The following is a 23,126-nucleotide window of genomic DNA, read 5'->3' on the forward strand; positions in this document are numbered from 1 at the left end:
AGGAAACTCACCTGGTGCTGTAAAACCTGTTAATCCAAAGGTTCCTAATAGCTGAAAAGCAGTTAACAAGCAATTTCCGAAAGTGATTAGAAAAGGAAGCATGTGAACCCAGTGTCCTTTTGGAGGCGCCAACCACGTTTTTTGCAAGATGCTATTCCCTTGCCTCCCAGAGCTCTAAACCTGCCGGAGACCTCTGTCTTGCAGTCTCCTCACGAGGAACAACTGTCTAGAGCACTTGTAGGCGATCTCAAGTCCTCTCCTTGTCCGGAGAGGAATTACGAAAAGCTGATCTCTCGCTGGCTCTTCATTCTACTGCAGTCATTGGCTCTGCTTTTCATAGAGCCATCTTCAGTCCACCATTTCTTCCTCAGAAGTCCTAAAGTCCTAATCTTTCTCTTTTTGAGGAGCTCATCAACTCCATGCAAACATGATGGAGGTTTATCAGACTCATTCTCTGTATATGACTAAACCAACTAAATGTTTTTTTTTCCATACTAGTCACTCATTTTTGTATTCAATCCACATTTATTCATCACCCATTCATTCTTGATTTTATCTCTTCTTGTTTTATCACACATACTTCTGAAGTAATCTACCCCCACAGATTCAACTTACTTTTATGTTTTACTTGATGTACCCAACTCTCACTTCCATATACCAAAGTGGGCAGAAGTACACACTTCTTGATTGATGTTGGTACAGAATGGGTTGCACTTCAAAGGAACTGGTAATAATCTGGCCAAATCATACTGAGCCTCAATCAGAATGGGAAATTAGATCCTGTATGTCATTGAAGATAAAAACCCTGAAATAACGAATACTAGTACACTATTTCAGGAAGTGGGACAGCTGCTGTAACTGGTCTATTAAACCATTCAATAAAAGATCAGGAAAAACATTATGAGACCAAGTTTATTACACCTGTTGTTTATATAGAGCACGGGAAATAAAGAGGATAAGTTTAACCTCTTAATAAATGAATAAAAATATAATTTTAAAAATATAACAGTGGCCTGATAAGATGACTTCCAATGCTACAATTCAGGATACATTTTTTTTTCAAAAGGAAAGAAACAGTTTAAAGGCAGAACTTGCAATGTATGTACAGTAAGAAATTCAAGTGGAGTCAGCAATGTTGTAGAGTATATTTGAATTAAAATAAGTGGAAGAAAGAGTAAAGCCAATACTGTTTTCGTTTACTATAATATCATCTGCCCAGCCAAGGAAAAGATAATGGGATATTTCCAATATGAAAATGCAGTTCTTCAGAGGCACAAATAAGTGATAAAGCCAGACTTTATTCTGACATCTGTTGAGAGGCAACCTTGCCAAGCATGGTGCTTTTAGGAAATTCCTAACTTATCTTTTGCCTTCATAGAATGAAGCATGCGGATATACACAAACTCAAATCAGCTGCTCTTGCTATTAACCAGTATGGAAGATGTAGTTAAGAAAGTTAAAGTACAGGAACAAGAATTGGGAGAAATGATTATGTAACGCTGAATGTCAGGATTTTCAGGACAGCTGTTTTGTGTCAGTGAATGCATACTCTGAACTTCAAGAATTGGATTTTAACAGAACAATAAGGAGGATTCTATAGCAAAAGAAGCTACTGAAAATAAGGGAAAGCATATAGCGTATTGCTTCTGGAATTCGTTCTAACCGTTTTGGTACCAGTGACCGTAGGAGGCACCTGTATTTTCTTCTGTGTATGAAGACAGAATTGTGTCTGTGTTGTTTTTGCTGTCCCCTCACGCTGTGTCCCTCTGTATTTGTGCATCCAGATGCACTGACTGCATACGTTCCACTCTGGGATATGTAACTAGAAGGAGAATGGAGGAGGTCTTAGAATGCAGCAGTCAGCAACATCCTAAGTGGCTGCCCAACTGCCTTTCCCATAGGGATGTGCTATGTGATTCAGGGGGTGGGGTGGGGTGGGCAGGGGAATGTTTTTCTCTGCAGCCCCAAGCTGGATCCAGATCAATTTTCAAACTATTTTATATTGCCAGCTTTTCCCCCACATAAATTTGGAACTGTTTTGTTAAGTTTTTGGAGTTAGCCCACCCTTTTCACATGATTTTCTTACCAGTATTTCATTGGGTTGGAAATAATAAAAAGGGAGTCAAGAGTGGTAAGAGTCCTAAAAAGGAGCTACTAAAAGCAGAACTGAAAACAATTCAAATAAAGAAAAAAACGGAAGACAGAAGAACCCAAAGTAACTTCATAAAAGCTTAGAGGTGATATGAACAGAGGGTACTCATACAAGAAGTGGGAAGAGGACCAGATTACCATGGAAGAGCGTGTGAAGGTAGCTCAGAATTATGATGTCAGAAAAGCTAAAGATCAGAATGAGTTAAAGTTGGTGAAAAATGCTAAGAGTAATAAAAGTGATATGCTGAAAATAACAGGATACTAGCAGTAGGCTGCAAAATGTTAACAAGTAATAAAGAAAAGGCAGAATTATTCAACTCCTATTTTGGCTAAGTTTTCTCCTTTAAGAGTATGAGTTCTACCCAGAAATTGTGGTGTGCCAGAACTGAAATTGAGACTGATAAGGTATGTAGACAGGGAATATCTATTCAAATTGAGTATTTAAATCTCCAGGGCTAGAATATCATACAGTGGTACTTAAAAGTTTGTGAAGCCTTTTAAATTTTCAGTATTTCTGCATAAATATGACCTAAAACACGATCTGTTCTCCACATGTCCTAAAACTACATAAAGAGAACCCAAATTAAACAAATGAGTTAAAAACATTATACTTGTTCATTGATTTATTGAGGAAAATGATCCAAAGCTACATATTGGTGTGTGGCAAAAGTATGTGAACCTCTAGGATTATCAGTTCATTTGAAGGGGAAATTAGAGTCAGGTGTTTCAATCAATGGGATGATAATCAGGTGTGATTGTGGGAGGTCCTGCCTTATTTAAAGAACAGAATTCTGGGTATTCACTGTTAAAGTCTGAGCTTCACAACACAGGTATGTGGAGGTGTGTCATGGCTTGAACAAAGGAGATTTCTAAGAACCTCTGAAAGACAGTCATTGATGCTCACCAGGCTGGAAAAGGTTACAAAACTATTTCCTAAGAGTTTGGACTCCACCAGTCCACTGTCAGGCAGATTGTGTTCAAATGGAAGCAATTCAACACCATTGTTTTTTTCCCCAGGAACGGTTGACCAACCAAGATCATGGCATGGTATACTCCGGGAGGTCTCAAAGAACCCCAGGTAATGTCTAAGGAATTAAAGGGCTCTCTTGCACTGGTGAATGTCAGTATTCATTGCAGGGTTGCAAGGAGAAAGCCACTACTGTCCAAAAGGAACACTGCTGCCCATCTAGTTTGTGAAAGACCACGTGGATAAGCCAGAAGGCTACTGGAAGAGCATTCTGTAGATGGATGAGACCAAAAAAGAGTTTTCTGGCTTGAATGAAAAGTGTTATGCTTGGTGAAAGGCAAACTCTGCATTCCAGCATAAGAACCTTATCCCAGCTGTGAAATGAGGTGGTAGCAGTATCATGGTTTGGGAATACTACGATGGTTCCATTGATGGAACGATGAATTCTGAATTGTACCAGCAAATTCTACAGAAGAATGTCAGGGTATCTGTCTGTGAGCTGAAGCTCAAGAGAAAGTGGGTCATGCAGCAAGATAATGACCCAAAACCCACAAGTTATAAGACTGAAGAATGATTAAAGCGGAAGAATTTTAATGTTTTGAAATGGCCAAGTCAAAGTCCTTACCTTAATCCTATAGAAATGCTGTGGAAAGAACTGAAGTGGGCAGTTCATGTGAGGAAGCCCACCAACATTCCTAAGCTGAAGCTGTTCTGTAAGAAGGAATGGGCTGAAATTCCTCCATGCAGGAATAATCAACAATTATTGGAAATGTTTAGTTGTGCTTATTGCTGCCCAAGGGGGGCATACCAGTCACTGAAAGCAAAGATTTACATACTTTTGCCAGAGGCCAATATGTAGCCTTGGATCATTTTCCTCAATGAATACATGAACAGGTATAATATTTTTGATTCATTTGCTTAACTGGGTTCTCTTTAACTAGTTTTAGGACTTGTATGGAGAACAGATAATATTTTAGGTTATATTTATGAAGAAATATTGAACATTCAAAAGGGTTCACAAACTTTTAAGCACCACTGTAGCTTTCTGAAGGAACTTCCTGATGGTTTGGTAGAATCTTTACATACTATCTTTGAGAAATCCTGACACAGATGATATGGCTGGAGGAAGGCAAATGTCCCTATTTTCAAAAAGGGGGAAAGGAGGATCCAGGGAACTACAGCCAGACACTATTAACTGAAAAGATTAAAAAGCAGTCCATAAAGTAATTGATCTGTAAGCGTCTTAAAAACAAAGCAATAGCCAGTATCATTTGTCAAGAACAAGTTATACTTTTAACTGGATATGTTCCTCAGAGTAAATTTTGAGATGCTGTAGATTTCATAAAAGCATTTAACAATATGTTTCACATCATTCTAATTAGCAAACTAATTAACTGGCTTCTGTATGGCATTACAATTGTGGATACTTGACAGGTTAGAAATTTATTTTCAAAGAAGACAACACTGAATGCAGAGCCACAGGATTCAGTCCTGGTTCTATATTAATGAAATATATCTATTAATTAACAATTTCAATGAATATTGTGAAAGAAGACATGGAGAGAATGCTTACCAAATTAGCAGATGGCAGAAAACAATGTAATAATAATAATAATAGGACAATTCAAAATGATTTTGACAGGTTAAAATAGCCTTTCTCAAAGTGAAGGCCACAAGTCAATAGATGGGGGAAGGTTGGAAAAGAGTGCCTTTACACCAAACTCACTCAAGTAGGCTTATTAGCCCAATGCAAAAATATGCTGAATGCAAAGCAGCACCTTTCTGGAGGCATACATGAAGCTTGAATATATTTTGAAATAAACAAAGTTTGCTTTCCCTTCACCAGTGTAATCATGCCTGGAGTGAGTAAAATTCCTATGCAACCTTCTGACCATGTTTTAACCATTCTGCAGAGTGAATTACAACTGAGGTGAAGTGAGGACAGTTTCTGACTCTTGACCTGGCCTACCTTGAAGGGCTCAACGTTTCACTACTCTCTGATCAGAGAGGCAATGAACCTTGTTTGTGATCGTGGAGATGGCAGCCGATCTTTGGGGCACCTCACTGCAAATGGATATACAAATAGCAAATCTGCACAATGCCATGGCACAACTAACAGAGCAACTGGACAAGGCTTGCCTCATCCAAAAGCAGTTCAACCAATATTTTTTCATTTTCATGGAAGTTTGCCAGAGAAATTTGAGAGAGCCCAGGATCAATTTCTGGCTTTCTCTCCTCAGTGTGAATTGTTTATGATGGGTCAGCCAGCAGAATTTCCTACAAACCATTCCAGGTAACTTTTGAGTCCACTGAAAGAAGGAGTAGCTAAATGGGCTATGCCCTGCATCAAGAGCAATGATCCATTTCTGGATAATTACCAGAATTTCATGCCAATTTAGAATTACATTTGACAATCTGGCAACAGCAAATTGATATGTTTACAAGCCGAAACAAGACAACTGCAGAGTTCATGAATACATACTGGGTTCTCAGTTGTATGCCAGAGACATGGGGTGAAGTGATCTTGCTCTGGTTGACCTGTATTGGGAAGGAATTGCTGATGAACTGAAGATGTTAGTGAGACCAGGCACACCAGAGAATTTGGAAGAGTCATTTCAATGTTGTGTGTTAAGTGATGGGTGGTTGAAGTAGTTCAGGCATGGGGGAAATAATAACAGAAGGTTTTACAGCCTCTCTCTCCCCCTCCCCTCCCCTCCCCTCCCTGTGGCCTCCTCGAATGCCAGCACCAGAGAACCCATGCAAATAGGAGCAGTAAAAAGATCCCTATCCTCAGCAAAGAAACAGAGGAGGAGAGAACTCGGTTTATGTTTCTACTATGGAGTCCCAGGACACCTAGTCGAGACTTGTACTGCTGAAGTACAGACTCCTGAGTCAGCTGCAAAATTCCACACTGCAGGGCACATAGCAAGCAAGTCCCTGAATCACTCAAAAACTTGTCTTCAAGAGAAAGTGGGCCCTTAAACCATTAAGACGACCTCAGGCAGCCAACAACAGGCAATTGTGTTTTATTACACCTGTTACTCTTCATACACTCTCAGGTTTTGAAATACAACTTTCTCCTTGTATAGATTCAAGTGCCAATTTCATAGATAGATACACAGTGCAAGTTTAAATTGCTCACACAGTTATTAGAGAAAGCTATGCTTTACACCAAGTTTTGGAAGATCCTCTTCCAGCCACAAGACATTCAGATTCATTTGTCATCTTTGAATCATGCTTCCTCCACTGCATAATTGAAAAAAGGTGAACCAATGATTAGAACAGTATTTGAGGTGCTATGTCTCTTTTCTGCAGGACAAGTGGACTGAACTGCTGCCTCTTGCAGAGCCAGTATATGGTCACTGCCCCACATCTTGCCCTCCAGAACTCCAACTTTGGCTCTTCCTCATGCCTCAGGCTTCTGCAAGAGAGACAGGCTACTTAGCTCTAAATCTATTTAGATTTAGCAAAGGTTGCATACAAGCATGTCACAGATGCATACAGGCAAGAGTACCAAGATTGTGGTTGAGGATTTAGTGTAGCTTTTCACTAAATGTTTAGCTTATGCCTGCTCATCTACGAAGTTAGAGTTAAGCTCCCCTACCCCTTGAGTTCTAAACTGTTTCCCCCCTCCCCACACCCTGTTGATGAATATGATGTAGAATGTATTCTGGATTCTAGATTCAGGTGGAGACATTTGATATATCTGATTCATGGCTACCCTGAATCTGAAAGGTTGTGGGAGAGCACAACAGATGTCCATGCCCCACACTGGCATACATGTCCCATCTGAAATTCCTGCACAAACCCCATCCCTGTGATCTGCCCCCACTGTTAATAGACAGTGAACCCCAGGATGAAGAGATCTCTGTGCTTCTCACCATGATAGACTTTCTGGTACTGGTTGCTGTGCAACAGGCAGGGGGAAGGCTTTCCAGCTCCATCTGACTCTGTGTGGCAAGACTTGTCTGATGACCTTGGGAAGTTACCAAGTGAGGAGGGGGAGTGAGTCTATGGTTGGTTTACATAGTAACTTCTAGGTATCTTCTTCATATATGGGAGTGGAGACAGTCTGATGGGGGAGTTGGTGTAAGAGTATGGAGACAACCTTGAAGAAAGAATGCAAGAACTGTAAGTAAATGTCAACTTAGTCCTGGATAAGGAAGAGGGGATGAGAAAGAAACCCAAGCTAACCCAGCCTTGATTCTGTTCAGTTTAAGAGGGGGCAGGAGAAACTCTGACCGGCTTTCAGAATCTTGAAAATTATACCCTACAAATATAGAGTTCCTGTAGTCCTCCCTGTTCCTGACTCCTGACCTGACCTACTTTGAAGGGCTGACAGCCTGACTGAGAGATTTGTCTTCTCTATAAAAACTAATACTAAAAATAACATAATTTGCCAATTCCAATTCCAAAGCACATGCAAACTCACCCTACTCATTAAAAAAAAAGTGTTTTGAATTTGTGAGTTTTGGTTTATTTACAATGAAGCAATTTTATTCTATAAAAGTGTAAGGTTCTATCATTACTTTTTAAAATATATAGATTAAAAATTACTAGTATATTTATTTCTTGCCTAACCCCATTTTTAAATAATAATTTTTATTGAAGTTTACAGGTACAAAGATAAAAAACTAATACAAAGAAAGAAAAATATAAAAAGTAAAAAAAATAATAAAAGTGCAGAGAAAAAAAGAAAAATACAGGAAAAAGATATATAATGACTTCCCCCTTCATAAAGACAGGATTTCAGTAACTTATCACCTTCTCTGATATTTCAAAAGAAGATCTTTTCTTCCCATATCTCATCTCTTATCTACAAATTATAAAGCATTGTCATTCAGTCCTTATCAGCAAAAGTCCATTAAGAGTTACCAAAAATAACAACACATATATTTTAACAATCAAATAAACCAGTTTTATATTCCTTTCCTTTTAACAAAGTAACTTATCACTTCCTCCTAAAATATAGCAAAATATCTCTTCTTCCCATATTTTATCACTTACAGTATCTATAAACAAATCTTTAAAGCTTCATCATTAGGTCCCAGTCAAGAAACGATCAAGAGCTACCATAAAAAACAATATAAATATTTTAACCCTGATCAAATAAACCAACTTTGTATTCCTTGTTTACTTTTAAGAATCTTGACCTTTAATCCCTTTAAATAGTGTCCCAAAAATTGATTTATCATTTCCTTTTTGTCTCTTCTCATAAACTCCTTCATAAGTTTCACGCATTTTTGTGTGAATTCAAGTTAAGAAAGTTATACAAGTCACTCTTCTGATTATTTGTATGTCCCCTTTAATTATGAAGACATCAGCTAGTTTCATTTGTAGATCCACTGCATCATCTTTTTCCATATCAATCTTGTAGCCTGACATTTTTAAATCCACTTTCAGATCCACATTCAAGTCAGCCTCAGTGTTTGTTTTGTGCAGTAAAATCTGTTCCTCTTCTCTAACCTCTTTTAAATCCATTTTTATAACAGCAGACATCTTAAGAGTAATTTCTAAGTACATTGTTCCCAAAAATACTTGAATTCTTCCAAAGTCAGATATTTTTGTTCCATTCTGTATTACTTGGGTCTCTTTAATTATAATCTTTATTTCTTTCTGGTTCCCTCTAGTGTCCAACCTTCAAAGACCCCTCTTATCATGTTTTTTTCCTTCAACACTTTCCCACGGGAAGGTTTCTTACAGTTAGTTTCAAAATCTTTATATATATGTTTGTGTGTGTGTGTGTGTGTGTACACACACACACAGTATGTATACATATATAATAAAATTTTAAACAACCCACAGGAAGTATTCTTATAATTAATTTCTAAATCTTATTTCAAGTCCTTCTGGCCTCTTAATCCATTTATAACTTTCCAAAATCAACATTCTAATCACCCTTTTGCTGTTTATTCAAAATAAGAATTTTTTGAGTCCTTAAATTTGCATGAAACTTCTTTTGTCAAGGAAGGTATAATTAAACTTGCCTTTCTGAAGGTTCTTAATATCTAAAAATCTATTAACAAGCAATTTCCAAAAGTGATTAAAAAAGGAAGTACACAAATCCAGTATCCTTTTGAAGGCTCTGAACCCTGGCTTGGGCAGAGATGACTTTTCCTCAGCTCCCAGAGTTCTAAAAGCCACTGGAGACCACTGTCTTATGCTCCTTTCAGGGAGCCACTGCATGGAGTGCTTGTGGGCGATCCTGGTCCTCTCCTCGTTCCACTATGGTCATCGGCTCTGCTCTTGCAGAGCCATCTCTAGTCTGCCATTGTTTCTGTGAAGGTCCCTAACCCATTTTTTTTAAATGAGGAAAGTTGCATCAATTAATTTACCATGTTAGGGTATTGCAAAGTATGTAAACCCTGGAGTTAGAGAAATGAGCTGGAAGTAACTGAATGAAATTTAATAGAGAAAAATGTTATGTTCAATCAATCAATTTTATTGCAGTCATAAGGACAGAAATTAATGCTAGGTTCTTCACTTAGGAAACAAGAACCAAATACACTAAGTATAGAAAAGGGGGTATTTGATTTTGGCAATAGCTTTTGTGAAATAGGTCTTTGAACAGTAGCTGATTAGAAATGGAATCAGAGTGTGACACCCATCATATTCTATATTGGTCTCACTGACTGAATACTTTGTCTAATTTTAGCACATCCAAACCAGAATAAATTTGGTAAAGGAGAATGAAGGGGCTTGAAATCTAAACTTATGAGAAGAAACTGAAAGAATTGAGTATATTTAGCTTTTAAAAGAGAAATATGCAGAGATATGTACAATAGAAATCTTACCAGAAAGGGAACCACACAAAAGGAGGTCAAGTCCTCTATAATTTCTATTATTTCTATCAGAATAATAGAATTAAGTTACAGAAAAGCAGATTTCCATTAAGAGCAGTTTGATAATGAAACCAATTATCAAAAAAGATGATGGGCTCCCTTTCACTGGCTAAATTCAATTAGAGGATGGACAAGCATCTGTCAGATATTTTTATTTTTATTCATGCAGTAAGTATGAATAGGACCCAAAGTCTTAAATGCTCCTTTCTACTTCTATGACTGCAAGAAATTGGTAGCAATGCCAATTGTATTACAGTTTTAGAATTGATGATAAGGTTGGTCTCAATTTCTAGTGAGTTCATTGATGTTTCCATGCAATTTTTTTTGGCAACAGTACAGAAGTGTTGCCAAAGTGGCTTGACACTGCCTATTCCAGATTTTTTTTTAACTATCCAGTCTAGCCTAAAGCCCTGGTATTCCCTAAGATCTCACACCTAAGCCCAGACAAGGAAAGTCATATGCTGCCACGTGTGTCCAGCTACAACAGAGGTAGGAACCACTGATTTCTTCGTTAAGCATATTAAGTGTCAAAGGAAAGATAAATAAAGACAGTGCAGTCCAGCAACCAACTCTCAACCTGTTTTTCAACTGACATTTTTAAAAATGTGGTTGCTTTAGGGTTAAACATTTAGGGTTAACTCATTGGATTAAAAGTATTCATCGTTCAAAATACCTATATCCAACTGAAAAAAATACTTTAAGATTTTCTAAAATGAAAAGATATATATATATATATATATAATTTTTAATTACATTTATTTATTTGATTTATAAAGCCGCCTAACACACAATGAGTGAGTTGTGTTCATTCATAATGCATAAAACTTTCTGCTTTTTCAGTTATATATTGAAATGTGTGATTTCCTACACATCATCTGTAACTTCAACCCAGAATCTTCCTTCTATCACCAAAAACAGTCCTCCTATATGAATAATTTTCAATGGGGAAAATGAAAGAATTTTTTGCTCCAGAATTAGGACCCTCTTTCGACTAATGAAGGGATTTAACAATGTGCGTTACTATAGCAGAGATCCTGTGATAACTTACAATAACATCTTATATTGCTCATTGTATACATCAATAGTCCTTGGTTTACCAATGTAAGGCAGATTTTTTTCTTTTTTCCTTTTCCTTCTTAGTTTGTATTTTTAGTTTATACTTTTGATTTTTTTAATTTTCTCCTTTTTTTAAGATTAAAGATTGTTTTGTTATAAAAACTAAAGATAAAAAAGAAATATTTGATTGATTGATTAAAAGAAAGAATTAGGACTCTCTTGAATACCATAGTAGCTGGTGGTTAGGTCTTCAGGAGAAGGAGGGAATCAGCACAGATGTTTCCTTCTCCCCCCTCCCCAGTAATCATTCCACTGGGAAAGAGCTTATACTAGAAATGGGAAATATGGATTTAAGCCAATGCTAATAAAAAGATATGGAAATATATTATCTATAGAACAACAATAAGAGAAGCTTTTATGCTATTACATTATTTGAAGACAGATCACACTGCTGGCTCAAATTTGGTGCGTATCATTTGCTTAGACTGATTTAATAGTACAATATTTACATATTTACTAATTGATATTTCAATATCACAAGATAATTCAAAATCATTTTTTTCTTATTACAATTGTACTCCATGAAAGCATTAATACATGTTATTACTTTGTAGTATCTTTGTAGTGCCTTCTGAAAGATCCTCAGATGGCATGATTAACTACTAGAACTACTTTCAAACGGACATGCTATAAATAAAGATTTGCTACAAAAAAAAAGTCCTACTCACATGTCCCGCAGGGTCACTCAAAGTGTGAAGACCATGCCAGATGCCCAGCTAAAACAAGCAGGCACCTATATTGGACAGCAGCAGGAAGATGCTTGAAATGGATAATCACTATAACAACAATGGCAAAGGCATTTCACACTGCGTGGGAGGAGGCAATGGTAAACCACCCCTGTACTTTACCAAGAAAACCACATGGATACACAATACAAAGTAACTGAAGATATAGTGCTGGATGATGGGCCTCTCAGGTTGGATGGCACTCAATATGCTACTGAGGAACAGCTGAGGATCTTTTGGAGAGCTTACAGTGTTTATGACATGGCTACATTAAAGCCTTTGGGATGTCTAATTGCTGACGTTGCCATGGAGAAAAATAAAATTTGAAGTAGCAAAGACAAAATTACAGCGGGAACATGAGGTGTTAAGAAGCATGAACATGGGAAAGCTCAACATAGGGAAGGATGAAATGAATCCACTACATATTCACATCAGTCAATTGAGATGGACTGAAATTGGGCACTTTCAGTCAGATCTCCTGGATAACTACTCTGGACATGAAAAACAAAGAAAAAATAGTGTTGCTTTCATAATCAGGAACATAGTAAGAATAGTACTTGGTTACAATGCAATCAATGATTGAATGATATCGATTAGACTTCACGGATAACCGTTTAATATCACAATTATCCAAATTTATGCTCCAACTCCTGACATAGATGAGGTTGATGAATTTTATGATCAAGTTCAGTCTGATGCTGACAGAACATGCAAGCACAATGTGCTTCTTGTGGAGACTTGGATACCAAAACTGGAAATATTATGGAGGAAAATGCAGTTGGACTGTATGGCTTAGGAAACAGAAATGAAGCATTACAAATTTCTGCCAATACAAGGATATCTTAATTGCTAACACAGTCTTCCAACAATCAAAATGGTGCCTATATACACGGACATCACCAGATGTGGTACACAGAAATCATATTGACTATATTACAGTACAAGGAGGTGGAAGAGCTCTTTTAAAATATCAGAGACATGGCCAGGGGCTGACTGTGAAACAGATCATGAACTGCTCATGTGCAAGTTAAACTAAAGCAGAAGAAAGCCAACCAGTTTCCACAATATGAATTTGGGCATATACCACCATTTTCAAGGAGAACATCAACAATCGCTCTGAAATCCTAAACTTCATTGATCAGGAATCAAAGGAACTGTGGAATGAACTTAAAGAAATGGTTATGGGTAAATGTAAAAAGTGCCTGCAAAAGATTAAGAAACAGAAGAAAGCAAAGTAGATGTCAGAACAAACAAAAGCAATAGAGACAACGTTCTCAGGAAGGAACTTACCAAAAAATTTCAGAGAGCTGTTAGGAGAGACAAGAAACAATATTATAACAACATCTGTAAAGACACTGAAGATGGAAACAGATACAGAGAAACAGTGAAAGTATTCCAAAAGGTCAGAGATCTATTGAGTTTAGAAGTTCCAACCTCAAACTGGTATGCTAAAGGATGGCAGTGGACAGATAACTGATTCAAACAAGATCAAACAAAAATGGACAGAATATACTGAAGTTTTATATAGTAAAGATATCAACATCCAAAATACCTTTGAAGATATTCCCTACATACAAGAAACTCCAGTACTAGAAAATGAAGTCAGATCAGCACTCTGATCATTACTAAGTTGGAAGGCTACAGGAATTGATGGAATACCTTCAGAACTCTGGCAAGCAACAGAAGAAAAATCAGTAAAGATTCTACTTAAGTTATAGCAGCAAATCTGCAGAATTACACAGTAGCAAACTGTGGAAGAGGTCAATTTACACACTGATATCAAAGAGATTTTACATACTGATATCAAAGAGATTTAACAGATTTAGAGTCCTACACAGAAAGGGAAATGCCAGATGTTCAAGATGGCTTTAGAAACTCACATGCAATAATTTCACAACCAAATAAAAGCTTATTACTGAATAACAACAGCACAATAATATATAATATTAGCAAACAGCACAATATATGAAGAGAAGAAGTTAACAGCTGGCAGGAAAGAAATCAAATGTCTACAGAAGCATAAATAAGGGGAAAGGGGAAAAGAAAACAACACGACAACCAAAAGAGATGTTCAGTAGCTATAGAACATGGAGGAAAGGGGAAATTAAGGAGGACTAAATGGTATGCAATATATCCAGAAAGGGTATCGCTAGCTGGCTCCCTCAAGGATTCTACAATGCAATGTTATACCAATGTTCAGCATCACAAAATAACTACACTATGTACAAAGTACATAGAAATGAAACCTGGTTTTAATCATAATTATTTTCACCCTAACAAGAATACTGTGAAATTTAATTATCTATTTGGGTATGAATATTACATTTTTAATTTTTGTGTTTACATACAGATTCATATATTTGATAAACTATGCAAACTTGACACAACCTAGTTATGAGATCTCTCTCTTGAAACAAGGGTTTACAGAAGCTTAGTGAATGAGTCAGATAGCCACCCCACCAAAGTAGAATCAAGACAAGAAAAACCTGTTCTAGAACAGAATCTCAAAGGAAAGGGAACTCTCAAAAAGAAATCAATACTATTTGTCAACCTACAAGAACATTTATTCTATTTTAGGCTTACTCATATATAACTACAAACTGAATGAAAAAGTAGTGAAATTACATACAGTGGACATACACACATATATACAAATTGGAAAACATCCTCATAAGGACTCCGAATAGAATAAGAGAAATATAGAACATATTTTGAAAAGCAATCAAAATGTATCACTTATGAAAGACCACATTCATTGTTCATATGAAATTAACTTACCTCCCACAAGCATTCAACATGAAATAAATTATGTATTCTGGAAATACTGTGTTATAAAGCAAGTTGAGGTGTGTGGGGTGGGGTGTACATGAACTACATGACAGATTTAAACATTAGTGTTAGAGGAATAAAAACACTAAGAAATATTTTAACAATTTGTTCCCTGTGGATAAATTACTCAGTCACAATGAAATTAAAAAAAAAAAAGTATGACCTTCATAATGGAATCATTATTGCTGGGAGAACTTCAACAACTATAGTAGTATAAGCCACACACACACACGCTGTATTAAGAGCACTATACCTCAGACAGCAAAAAAAAAAAATTATCCCAATTTAACTTAACATTATTATCACCTGTCCTAGTACTTAATAAACTAGAAAATGTCATACAATCAGTACAGAGAGATGTGCCAAAAATGTTTTCTTCCCAATGGAATGAAAATAAATAAATACCCCCCTACACCTCAGCTTGCTTTATAATACAGTATTTTGGTTATTTGCAGAACCTTTTATTTATCCATATGAAATAGCTCTTGCTTTAAGTTAACCATATACCCTGCTGCCACTTTATCTTCACAACATGCACACCACAGACAGCCACATCCCAGCACATCTTAGGCATACATGGAAGCCCCAGATATCACATGGCCTGTAAGTGATATAATTGTTATTAATATAGCCATGTTTCAAGAACTAATTAATTACAACATCTCCAAATCAAGACATATGACTACTGGGATGTTAGCACAATTTTTGCAATACCTGACTCCCAGATACGCTTGATGTCATCTGGACATAACTGCCTACACTATGGGAAGGAGAAAAGTAAATGGGTTTTAATTTATCTTAAATTAGTCACATGGTACACCATAGTTCTCTTTTCCTGATAAAATGAATGAATGATAAAAGGTAGAATCAGTTTCAGAAAGAAAGATCTTTTACATTCACATAGAATTACAGAATTACAGCAATTTTATTAAAAATATACCAGGCTTGTAATTTTCCCAATGATAATAATGTAATCAATACTTTAAGTATTTCAAATGTATCAATAAGAGTTTCTAGTACAAAGCAAGTTGTTAATAGATTTTTCTTCCTAGTGATGTAAACTAACAATGGTTCCTGTACTGAGAAATGGTAATGAGTTGCATATAGAGTTCATTTTGAAATGCTAAATACAAAGTAACATTTTCATTGTTCTTTACCCAGAATTTTCATTAAATGTGAGCATGCCAAAAATATATCAGCTTTTCTAAAAAAAATGTGAACATTTTGGATTTTAAATTCCCACAAAGAGAATCCACTTATGGTGGAGAGAAGATGCTTGTCCCATATCTTCTCTGGGGAATTCAAGAGTCATCTGAATATGAGTATACAGCTACTCCTTGTTTAGCAGTTGCCTCATTCAGCGACCTTTCTCAAATACTATGGCAATAATAAAAAAAATTGCACACACTTACGACCAAATTGTGTGTGCCTGACAACAATGCATGCTGGAGTAAGAGTAATGCTGGCATTGCTGCATGAGAGAACTTTATCTAAATGAGATGGCAGCAACCAGTAATCTTTGCAGCATCTTTCAGTCACGTTTGCTTAGTGATCATTTTGTTTCTGATTTAAGGAATGGATTGCAGTCGCTAAACGAGGAGAGTGTGTATCAGTGATTGGATCAAAGCTCCAGCCATGAATAGCAGTTCTCTGGTCTGTGAAAAGACAACTCTGGATTCAAGACAAGTTGTTTAGAGTCTGAAATTTTCAATTGGGGTGGCATTTTATTCATGATTAGAATGTCCCACCAGCATGGGTAGCTTTGTTCTTTAAATATAAAATTATCTGGAATCTGACTAGTGCATTATACGTAATAAAAATATTGAATCTTGCTTTATCTTTTGTACTAAGGCATTCTGAAAAGGTTATTGACAGTTAACAGAAAAAGAATACTCTGATATTTTCTTTATACTATTATTTGAGGCCAATTTCTTTTAAATTTAAGTCAGATTTACCAATTACAGATAACATTTTTTAAATAATACTTAGAATTTTTATTATTATATTTTTATCCCACTTTTTAATATATACATTTTGGTCAACTCAAGGCAGCAAACACACTTAATATTCCTGCCTCCTATTTTCCCCACAACAATAACCCTGTGAGGTAGGTTGGGCAGAGAGAGATTGACACAAAGTCACCCAGCCGGCTTTCATGCCTAAGGGAGGCCTAGAACTCAGTTTCCTGGTTTCTAGGCCAGCACCTTAATCACTACACCAAATGGCTCAATGAAATAACACTGCTGACATGTAATACTACTCATAAGACTAAACTTTAGTATTAAAGGATATAGCACTCTCAAACTTTTCAATGCTACATTAAAAACAAGTCACCTATATGTACAGAGAACATATAATCTAGTCAGGTTTTATTAACTTTTCCCAATGTATCACTACCTGAAAGATTCAACATCTCAAGATTCAAGAGGCCATAATATATTCCTGTGTGGGTTATTCAAAGAAGTACTAATAAGTAGAGTATTTATATCAGACAAGCCTGGAAACCCTGCACCAACGACAGGAATATTCTACTAAAAGAAAATGTTGTTAGGAATATAGAAAAAGAGATATTTGTGAGTTTCCTGAATAAATTTGGTAGGTCACTGTGTGACACAAAATAGCTGAACCAGATAGGCCTGCTTGTTCCAATGGAGATTATGGAATTATAGGGTTGGAAGAGGCCATTAGGCCTCAGCCTGCTTAGTGCATGAATCTCAGTTAAAGCATCCCAGACAGATAGCTGTTTTCTTCTGAAGATACGACTGGTCTACTTAACGCTGAATATCATACATTAGCTTTATAAAATGTATCACTAGATTTTGTTGTTTTCCTCTTTTAAACAAATATAAAATTTAATCTAAACGATTCAGAGAGCTATCATTAAAAAAATTGAACAACTTTCAAGACAGTATCAGATCACAAAAGCTCCATATAACTTCACTGGCAAATAAAAAATGTGGTCAACTATTTGGACTGTGACCTAGCTCTGTCCGGCCAGCTTCTAAACAAAGAAATGACTAATAGACAACTTCTGATTCTACCATATAAAAAGATCACAATTCAGAATGACAGAATAAGAGGGAACTTGTTTTTTCCCTTTTCGTACCCTACTTTATTGGAGTATAAAGGTAAATTTTACATGCTTTAGAAGCACTGATAGCTATTCCAGTCCATTTATACTTTACCTGCATAACTGATTCCCTTAACTTCTGACCGGAAGAGTATAGGATTTTACTTGTTATCCATTTTTAACAAATTAACTGCATTCCACTTTTCCAGTGTATTTTGAATGACACTGAGCTGTGCTATTAATACATACAGAAGTTATATTCAGATAAGTCCTCCAATTCCAAAACAAGTTTGACTAATCTTAGAGATGCCATAGATCAATAAAATGCCTGTATAATGTTCCATATTCCATCTCCAGTATTTGTGGATGTTAAACCTTAAATGTTCATCTGGAAAAGATGCTGAAGGCTTGAATCCTGAAGTACAATCAAAATGGATTGGCAGTTTTTAGCTACAGGACCTAAATCTCTAAAAAACATTTTCTTATAATTTGTTTCTGTACAATTAAAAAAAAACCCTAGAATTTCCTCAAGATCTAGTGTATTTAACTCAAAGGTAAATATCACAAAATGAAAATGGAATATAAACAGGTATATTGTTTGAGACAGCAAACTAAATAAAGTTGCTGTAGGTTATCAATCCTCCCCAACTGTTTTGGATTAAGTAGCACTGCTCTCCTGGCCACACAGAAAAAAAAGAATAAACATATGACACAGAAAGAATTCCAGCACATCTTCAAATTCTAATTTAGGAGAGAAATAAGTACAAGCAGCCTTATCATTTATTCCTACAAAATGTTATAAAATGATTTCTTTAAAACACTATAAGAAGGAAACTAGATTTCCCAGAGCAGACTGCATAGACATTCAATTTCTGTTTTCCATTTACATTCTGAAGATGCTAGTAGTGCATATCCTACTTTATAGCCTATCTAGTGCAAATAAGATGTTGGATTTACACAGAAGATGTTCAAATCATTACTCACTGAGTAACTATGGGGCAGATACACTTTCAGCCAAACCTACTGCCCAGATTGTCGTAAAATAAACCAGAATAACGCCCAGGTGAATCACTTTGGGATCCTTGAGGAAAGATTTGAATCTAAGTGAAGGAAATAAAGCCATTGTGCATTGTTTGCTGTTAACATGATTCCATGAAAAGGTATCCTACAATGCCCATGAGTATAGCTTCAAACACCTTAATTCTGACATTATATACATTCAACTGCCTGCCTACAGATATCATATATTTATGCTGCATTCATTTCTAAAGCAAATACATCAATTTGCAGCTTTAGAGAAAATAAAACTGCATCGGTTTAGCTTTAATTTGATGGAAGTAGAATACTACAGATTTCTACTTTTTTCCTTATCTTCAAGCCCTTAAAAAAAAAAAAATCTCAACTGCCATCTTTAAACTGTGTTGTATTTGAAGCAGCAAGGAGAAGAGATAATATGCATAGATAAAAAAAGCACAAGCAATGATTAAATTTTCTTTTGCTACAGAGTTACAGTGGTTAAGGGGATGGAAGATGGAAAAAAACAGGTTTGTTACTGCTGCAGTCCCGAAATTTAAATTGAAGAAAACCACACACACACACACTAAATCTTTTCAAGTTTCACAACTTTTCTAAAGTATGCTAATGTTTTGACAAACAAGAATCCCCCTATCTTCAGACTATGAATACACAACTTTTTTTTAGGGTGGTGCGGGTGTCTGAGAGCCAAAACAAACCCCTGGACTGACCCAAGCCGCGACAGCTGGGACCTTACCGCAATCAGGGCGCTGCTACGGCCGTGCTGTTGCTGTTGCTCACCGCCCGCGGTGTCACTGTCCAGGCCGTTGACTCCAGGCCTGTCGGAAGAAGAGGAGGTAGACGCAGAACCCCCGGCCCCCAGGGCCGAAGCAGAGGAAGGAGGATGCGAAGGAGCTGTTGGAGGGGGCGCTGTGGGGGGAGGAAGGGGCGGCTGGCGGTGCTTCCCCGCTCGCTTGGCCTTAGCCTGCAAGCAGCGCTGGTGAAGGGCGAAAGTCTGCTGGCGCTCCAGTTCCAAGCGCTCCGGGGACACGGCCTGGTAGCGGGACTCACAGGCACTGTGATGCCGCCGGCAAAGCTCGATGCGCCGGCGGAGCCGCTCCATCACCGCGCTATGCTGCGACACCACGAACTCCGCCATTGGGCAAGGGGGCAGAACCATGAGCCGAAGGCGAAAGCGAGAGCACTGGAGCAGGCGGCTCTTCACTCCGCCATGGCTGGCGGCGAGGGACACCGGGCACTTGTTAGCCCAACTCTTCCTCTTCTTCTGCCGTCACCGCTACCTTTTCCAGGCGGGGGCGCCCCACTCCTGTCCGACCCGACCGAGCCCGCCTTCCTGATGCAGGCCCGGTGACCGGCCAACGGCCTCCTCTCCCCTGCCCCAATCTAGCTCAGGCCCAGAGCCACCCAAACCTCCCGTTTCCCATTGTTATCCGCGCCTCAACCGCCGCCATCTTGAAATTGTTTTACCCCTTTTCTCCCCACTTGGGAGCCTGCCCAGTCCAGAGCGGGTGGACTTTCCTAAGTAGTAGCTGACGTCATGGGCCACACACTCACTGGCCGTAGGCGTTAACAGACTGCTTAAAGGGCCAATCGGAGATGAGAACGGAAACGAAAAAGGCAGGAAAAAGCTGGGGAAGGGGATTTCTCTTTCCGTTTCTCTCCTCCCCCCCACTTCCCCACGACCTTTCCGGAAAAGTAGAAGGGGCGGAACTTCATGATTGACAGAAAATATCCTCGTATGCTGCTTGGGCTGGGATGGCTGAAACCTGTAGGTCTGCCCCTCGCATCCCCGACTGACTGAAGCAGCGAAGGGATATTACGCATTGGGCAATACGGCTAGCAATAAAGCAAAGTAAACACTGAAAGGAAGTTATATGCTTTCGTTTCACACTGAAAATAAGGAACTGAGGGATAAAACCTAAGGCCAAACCAAGTGCTTGAATTCTCACCAGACTTTCCTTTAAATTAAGGACACTGCTATTTTAAGTGGGATTGATATATTCAGTATGCACTGATTTAGTTTTTAGTAGTTTTCTTTGCCAGACTAGCGGTTAACATAGTGTAAAAGAACAACCTAAGTCTGTTGTTTATCCGTTTAGTCGCTTCCGACTCTTCGTGACTTCATGGACCAGCCCACGCCAGAGCCTCCTGTCGGTCGTCAACACCCCCAGCTCCCCCAGGGACAAGTCCGTATCCTCTAGAATATCATCCATCCACCTTGCCCTTGGTCGGCCCCTCTTCCTTTTGCCTTCCACTCTCCCTAGCATCAGCATCTTCTCCAGGGTGTCCTGTCTTCTCATTATGTGGCCAAAGTATTTCAGTTTGGCCTTTAATATCGTTCCCTCAAGTGAGCAGTCTGGCTTAATTTCCTGGAGGATGGACTGGTTTGATCTTCTGGCAGTCCGAGGCACTCTCAGAATTTTCCTCCAACACCACAGTTCAAAAGCATCTATCTTCCTTCTCTCAGCCTTCCTTATGGTCCAGCTCTCACAGCCATATGTTACTACGGGGAACACCATTGCTTTAACTATGCCGGCCTTTGTTGTCAGTGTGATGTCTCTGCTCTTAACTATTTTATCGAGATTTGTCATTGCTCTTCTCCCAAGGGTAACCTAAGTCTGGGCCCTCTTAAAACGAAATCGCTCCAGAAATCTACGCGTACTAATCTCCTGCTTATGTAATATATTAACACTCTCCCCCTGAAAATGACGATTTGTGTGCCGCCTGACTCTCAACGACCCCGGGCGCTTAGAACTTTTATATTAACCTACGGGATAACATAAACAATGGTAATTGGAGACAATTGTGAGAAAGGTTTTCACTTCCTGTTAGGAAGCACGAAAATTCTAGAAAGGGTTTATTTTCCTCTTGATGGTACAGTTCCACCCACATGGTTTTAAGTATACCAATTTAAGTTAACTCAAAAAGACTACACAAGACCCTCAAGAACAAGCTACCAGCAGGGAATTTGATCAGGTCAGACTGGTCTATGCAAACTATTTTGTATGTTTGTAAAAAAAAAAAAAAAGCAAATGTATTTGGAAATGTGTAAGCATCTGCAGTTGATCAGATTTTCAAATACATACTTTAGGCTAATCAAGTGAAAGTGACAAACTCTTGAACAGGTACAAATAAATTATTTAACTTCCAAGCTCTGTATAATTTGGTTTATTAAATTGCTGGCAAGTTTCAATGTTGTTTATAGTTTAAGCATATTATGTGTGGTTTCTATTAGAGTGACATTTTGTGAAAACACTTCTGTATTTAAGATTAGAAGTTGGAAAAAGGAATGAATCCATCAGCTTATTGAATCAAGTAAAGCAATTTATTGCCAGCAGATTGGTATTCATGTTTGTTTATTTATTTATCCATCAAAGTTATCACTGCCCATCTCCCCCACAAGGAGGGACTCTGGGCAGTTCACAATAAAAATGTTACCTTAAGGAAGAAAAGTATGTTACACGTTTAACATGGAAACAACTTTTGAAACTGTTTTAAGACCACCGCATTCTTAGGCCATTTCTGCAATGAAGACAATTTTATTTCATAAAAATATTCCAAATAAATAATTATTCTGGCACACAAATTTATGCCAAGCCATCACAGCGTAATTTTGAAGTCACAAATACTCCAGGAAGCATACATATATAGTGTAGCTAGCTAAAAGGTTGAAACATAAAGGTTACTCACCTCTGGTCATTCCAATTCTTCTATTAATGGTTCATGTCTTAGAAAAATGTGCTGTATAAATCAAATCTGTATTAACTATGTATAATTAAAGTACTTTCTATGGTAGTCAATTTTCATATTGAAATTGTGCATGTTGTCTTATACTAAAACAAGGTCATAAACAGTGAGATGTACTTTGATGATAACCTCAGAAAAATTAACACATTTCAGCTCAGGTTTCTAAAAGCAAGTTGCTCACTATGAAACCGATTTAGAACCACTACCTCAATATGGTGTTATTCATACCTTTTAAATTTCCACTTTTAACAATCCTGATTAAAAATATTTTAAGTAGTACATTTAAAACAGAATTCAGACAATTTAATCACTATGCATTTTGGATATTGTTCAGTTTTTCCACAACAGAGTAGTTACAGTTCTGAAGGAAGATCTATCAACCCTTCTGCCTTTGGATTGTGAAGGCCTTTTTTAAAAAAAAAACATATTGCAGACTAGACAGTAGAAAAATAGTGATTTATGTTTCTTTATTAATCAAGTAAGCTTACATTTGTTTATAACTTAACCAATATATTTATATGCATACTGCATCTTCAGATTTTTATAACAGTCAGGACTTGAGTCACAATCTTGTTTCCCAACACTTGAGGATTTGCATTTGAAACTTGCATGAAGCAATACTGGCATTTAGAAAACTATAATAG

The 23,126-nt window shown here is 37.4% G+C and overlaps 1 protein-coding gene across 2 annotated transcripts in view; it reads right to left on the reverse strand.

The window, feature by feature from the left end:
- MAML1 (mastermind like transcriptional coactivator 1) overlaps positions 1 to 20,237 on the reverse strand; it is a 49,030-nt gene extending 28,793 nt beyond the window's left edge. For both annotated transcript variants that reach the window (XM_063292223.1, XM_063292222.1), the window contains exon 1: positions 19,472 to 20,237. In XM_063292223.1, the coding sequence (XP_063148293.1) occupies positions 19,472 to 19,894 (423 nt within the window). In that variant the 5' untranslated portion in view covers positions 19,895 to 20,237. The remainder of the gene's footprint in view (positions 1 to 19,471) is intronic.
- Between the last annotated feature and the right edge of the window lie 2,889 nt (positions 20,238 to 23,126).

This window comes from Candoia aspera, chromosome 2, assembly GCF_035149785.1.
Source record: "Candoia aspera isolate rCanAsp1 chromosome 2, rCanAsp1.hap2, whole genome shotgun sequence".
Lineage (NCBI taxonomy): Eukaryota > Metazoa > Chordata > Lepidosauria > Squamata > Boidae > Candoia > Candoia aspera.